This window comes from Poecilia reticulata, linkage group LG21, assembly GCF_000633615.1.
Source record: "Poecilia reticulata strain Guanapo linkage group LG21, Guppy_female_1.0+MT, whole genome shotgun sequence".
Classification (NCBI taxonomy): domain Eukaryota; kingdom Metazoa; phylum Chordata; class Actinopteri; order Cyprinodontiformes; family Poeciliidae; genus Poecilia; species Poecilia reticulata.
In genome coordinates, this window is record NC_024351.1 from 1,319,712 (window position 1) to 1,324,741 (window position 5,030).

The 5,030-nt window shown below is 53.3% G+C and overlaps 1 protein-coding gene across 1 annotated transcript in view; it reads right to left on the reverse strand.

The window, feature by feature from the left end:
• Window positions 1–332: 332 nt before the first annotated feature.
• senp6a (SUMO specific peptidase 6a) overlaps window positions 333–5,030 on the reverse strand; it is a 17,837-nt gene continuing 13,139 nt past the window's right edge. The window contains exons 11-22 of the mRNA XM_017302099.1: window positions 4,684–4,909; window positions 4,289–4,482; window positions 3,698–3,849; window positions 3,505–3,621; window positions 3,304–3,423; window positions 3,135–3,227; window positions 2,407–2,690; window positions 2,252–2,331; window positions 2,059–2,144; window positions 1,919–1,987; window positions 1,697–1,847; window positions 333–897 (exon numbers count right to left, since the gene is read on the reverse strand). Coding sequence (XP_017157588.1) covers window positions 694–897; window positions 1,697–1,847; window positions 1,919–1,987; window positions 2,059–2,144; window positions 2,252–2,331; window positions 2,407–2,690; window positions 3,135–3,227; window positions 3,304–3,423; window positions 3,505–3,621; window positions 3,698–3,849; window positions 4,289–4,482; window positions 4,684–4,909 — 1,776 coding nt within the window. The 3' untranslated portion in view covers window positions 333–693. The remainder of the gene's footprint in view (window positions 898–1,696; window positions 1,848–1,918; window positions 1,988–2,058; window positions 2,145–2,251; window positions 2,332–2,406; window positions 2,691–3,134; window positions 3,228–3,303; window positions 3,424–3,504; window positions 3,622–3,697; window positions 3,850–4,288; window positions 4,483–4,683; window positions 4,910–5,030) is intronic.

Consider the following 5,030-nt stretch of genomic DNA (forward strand, 5'->3'; position numbering starts at 1 on the left):
TCTTGAGTAATATTATTATTGCTACGTAGATTCATTTTGTCCCCCAAAATAACCCGATACTTCCTGTTCAACTAGTCTGGAGTCGGGCCGACTGGGTCGGCTCGGTACCAAAGTGTCATTTCCGGTCGTGTGGGGTCCATCAGGTCTGGTCTGCGTCAGTCCCTTTTGTATGTCGGTACCACCGTGTCCGTAGCTCGGGTTGGCTATAGGGTCAGTAGTATCGGATTGGTACCATCTGGTCGGTTCGGTTCCGTCGGGTCGAACCCATTCTGTCGGGTTGGTACCATCATGACGGTTCGGTTCCGTCGGCAGCAGCAGACAGAGAGGCGGACTCGCATTTGCTCTTGCATCAGTTTGTTTTTAATGTTGATTCATCCAGACAGAAGAATCTCCTAACTACTGCGCCTCCTGTCCACCAGGGGGCGCGCTCTGAACTCACAGGCTTCCGTTTATTTTCTTCGGCTCCTCTAAACAAGGCGAGATTAAAAAATGACGATGCAAGAGCAGAACAGCGCCTCCCGCAGGACGAGACGCGTATGTATCCATAACTTAACGCTCCACGGATGAGTCCTAAACAGGAAGTTACAAAGGCAGCGTATTTACATGTGATGTCTCACTCGGTACAAATTTCAAGTCTGATGTGTTTTTAACGTAGGCAGGAGATCCAGGACCGTCTCCAAGGAGACGGGGCTATCAGGGGTCGGATCCCGGCGTCTCCTCGACCTCCTCAGGGGAACCGGGCGGCTCCTCGGCCCGGCCCGACTCCTTCCTGTCCACTTCCTGTTGACCTTGGATCTTCAGGATGAGCTCCTTGATCTCCTCGCGCTTTGTCTTCATCCGCTGCTGGGGGAACCAGTCAGACAGGTTCATGGGCAGGTGGAAGCTGGGGATGGGGTTCTGGAGAGAGGAGCAGAACCGGGACGGATCAGAACCTGTGGAGGCTCCCAGAAACCCAACAGTCGTCTTGGAGCCTCCAAAACCTGGAATCTAACATCAGTATGGACATGACGGAATCTGATTTCTATTATTCTACTAACATCGAGATAATATGTCAGTTTCTGTCTGAAATAAATTATTTTATCTATTTATTACATGAATGTGTATTTAAAGAAAGATATTTATAAATCGCCTGATCTGATGTCTCACGCGACACTGCAGTACCCCTGGCTCCTCTAGGGGGCGCCACTCCACGTTACAGACCTCTGCTTGATTTGGGTTCTTGTTTTAACCCCAACTCCAGCGTCAGCCCCTGGAAACCCAAACCCGTATCCCAGCATGCACCTGGTCTTTAATGGCCGCAACCAGAACGGAAATGAAACGGTTGAAAAGTGAAAACTCATCGATCCGCAGCGTTAAAGACCTTTTTCTGCTTTGGTCACTTTTCTCTCATGTGAAGCTGATTTTTAATCCGTCATCTAAATATTGAATAAACGTCTAAAACTGAACTGAAGAGATTAAAAATGGAGGAAGGTAAAGATTAACACGACGTTAGAAGTCCTACGAAATCCCGGCTTGTCCGGCTGAACTGGAGCGCTCCAAGTTCCCACGGACATCGAACGCAGCCCGAGTGAGGCAGGGCTTTCAGCCAATAGGAGAATTCAGCTGCAGTAGCCGCTTCCAACCCGCAGAGGGCAGCACTGAGACGCCAAATATTTGAACCAAAGATGGATGAAACAAGATGGCGGACGGCTCTGACCTCGAAGAAGCTCTCCACGTACTGCAGGACGTAAACGCCGCAGTCGCTGAAGTTATCCTGCTGCGGCACGCGGGGGCTGGAGCCCTTCATCACCTCCTTCCCAAAACCCCGCTGCGACGCGTGCCGGACCTCCCACTCCACCTCCAGGTACCTGGACCAGATCAGAACCAGCATCAGAACCAGCATCAGAGCCGGATCAGAACCTGAACGCATCCCACTCACTCTCTGAGAGTCTTGACCACGTTGGACCGGGCCGGGCCGCGCAGGGAGTCCATGATGAGGATACACGGCCTGAGAGAGCAGACGGGGCCCGTCAGAACCAGCAGGGGGCGCTGCTGGTTCTGACGGGCCGACCCACTCACTGTTTGCAGATGACGGGTTTGGAGGCCAAGCTGGTCTCGGAGGCGCCGGTGTCGTCGGCCATGTTCCCGTCGTCGCTGCACTCGTCCTGATCAACACAGCGATTAATCGATTATCACCCACTAATGGCCGTTTGGACGATTCGTCGCGTTACACCCAGAACCTGGTCCGGTCGGGGACGAGGCGGGTCGGTACCTGGCAGGAGCTCTGGTCGTCAGAGAAGGCGTAGGCGTCGTCTCCGGAGCCGTAGCAGACGCTGATCCGGTGCAGCTCGCCTGCAGACAGCAACAGACGGTTCTGATCCGGGCTCAGCACCACGCAGCAGCAGCAGAACCTTTACATCCACTTACTGCTGAACCGCAGCTCGGCGTCGGCCCGGCCCGGTCCCAGCGGGTTCTGGCCCGCCTCGTTCGGGTCGCAGTCGGCCTCCTCCGGTACGGCGGGGGACGGCTCCTCGGACGAGCAGTCCAGGCCGTCCGGGGACAGCGGCCGGCAGTGGTCCGGGATGCTCTCCTCCGCCTGCGGCTCGCCGGGCGACCCGGAGGCCGCGGGCGGGTCCAGGTACATGGGGTTCTTCTCCAGGACCGGACCGTGCAGGCCCGGGAAGCATATGACCGCCAGGTACCAGTGGGCCCTGAGGAGAAACGGATCCACCTGACCTTTAACCTCATGAGGGAAACCGTGAGACTTCCAGCTGCTTCCGTTCACTGAGGCTGAACCACCAGGTGGCGCTGCTGTAAAAACAGCTCAATTTTACCGTCAGAAACATGTTTTTACTGATCGATCGAAGCTGCTGATCAGTTATTAACCAGAGAGAAACAGAAAATACGATCGATGCCAGATCAGAACCAGATCAGAACCAGATGAAGGAACAGAGTTTTTATCTTTAATGCAAAAACTTTCAGACATTTTATAGATTTTGCTTCTGACTGTTTGAATGAACAGATTTCAGCTTTTTATTACATTTCTGTTTGTTCCAGTCAGACTGGGTTCAGGTGCCGGACTGTTAGGTCTCCAGGCCTGTTTTTATATAAATTAGGAGATTAAAGGTCAGAGGTCAGAGGTCAGGGCGACTTACGACTCGTTGATGGGAACAAAGATGAAGTCCTTCTGGAACAGATCCACGCGCCGCGTCCACGTCTTCACCCTGTTGTGCTTCCTCTTCTGGATCCTGAGGAGCCAATCAGAGTTTAGATCAGAACTGGAACCGTCCGGACCGCCTGAAACACGGCGGCGGCGGCGCTTACGGCAGGCTGACGGTGTCCGGGCCGCTCCGCCGCTCTCGCTGATTCAGCCGCTTGTAGAAGAACGAGCTGAACACGTGGATCCTTTGGGCGTCTTTTTTTAATTTTTCCAAAACTAAATATCTAAAAAACAGAGAAACAGAAACGACCAGAAGTTTTAAATCTGTTCACATGGAAGGAGAAGCGGAAACGATAAAAACTCACTTTAAATAAAAGTCGATGATGACGTCGTTCAGGAACTCCCCGTCGTTAAGGCAGTGCAGGTCTTCGTTGGTGACGGAGATCCCGCCTTTGGCTGGAGGCGGGGGGTACACCATCAGCCTGGGGGGCAGACGCCGGCAGGTTAACCAACGGCAGGTAGCTCAGCCGGCCTGCTGGGGGCAGCACAGACACTCACTTCATGACCGGCCCAGAGAAGGTCGGCTGCAGGTCCGTCATTTCCTCGTCTTCGTCGAAGAACGCGCCGCTCTGCTGGCGCGTCGACATCCGCGCGCGAGTCGACATCCCGCCAGCAGGGGGCGCTTTGGGGGGCTGCTGCTCCAGCTTCACCTGGGGGCGGGGGGCAACATCAACCAGAGGCTGAGTAAAGGTCCGGTTCAGAACCAGGACCAGATCAAATCAGATCCATTCCAGTGAGCGGTCACAACAGAGCTAACGTCGCTAATGCTAACCTAAAAGCAGCTCATCCTGTTAATGATCAGAAATGAGACCTGATCAGGAACCAAAGTCCCCCAACGACGGACGCAAAGCAAAAACTAGACCAACAGGGAAAAGCCGACTAAAGTCAAAGTCAAAGCTAGTCAAAGCTTTAAAACAAGTTAAATAATCTAACGAGTCCAACTTGGATATGTAGTTACTTATGACGTAATTAAGACAATTAATAAATCTATGCAAGTCAAACGAGGAGCGTCCAGATGATCCGGGCTTCTGCCAGCTTCCCGTTTGGACCGGAAAGGTCATCCAGATTTCCGTTGGTCAGTGAACGCACCTTGTCGACCTTCTGGCTGGACGCCTTGTTGTAGTTGACCAGGCGGATGTTGGCCTCGTCGAAGGTCAGCTTGGTGGGGAAGCTGCTGAGTCTGTTGTTGCGGCCGATGACGGTCAGGATGTCCTCCAGGATCATCTGCTCCTTCATCACCAGGCCGTTCTCGAAGATCAGCACGATGTACTTCTCATCCACGTCTGAGGAAGCAAAGCCTCACATCCATCATGAACTCAGACGCTAGCTACATTAAGCGCTAAAATGAAAGACTGGAAACCATGAGAACTGTCAACAGAACTAATTCTACTAGCACGGGTCGTTTCTGACAGAATAAAGTGAAGCTTTAGTTTCAACGTTCTGGTTCTGACCCGGACCCGACACAGGAAGCCGTCTGGACTCACGCTCTGCGGTGCAGTCGTACCACAGGCCCCCCTGCTCCTGCGACATGTTGAGCTTCGAGCGCAGGCGCACACATTCATCCGCCGTCGTCTGGAAAAACAGAACGGGAAGCTTCCGGACGCTGCACCACTCGCAGCTGATCAGCTCCGACGTCTTCAGGTAAACCTCTTCCACAGAGCCGGGCTCCGCACCTGGAGGGACGGCAGGAAACCTGAGATTAACCCGAGGTCAACCTAAAATTAACCCGAGATCAACCTGAGATTAACCTGAGGTCAACCTGAGATTAACCTGAGATCAGCCTGAGATTAACCTGAGGTCAACCTGAGATTAACCTGAGATCAGCCTGAGA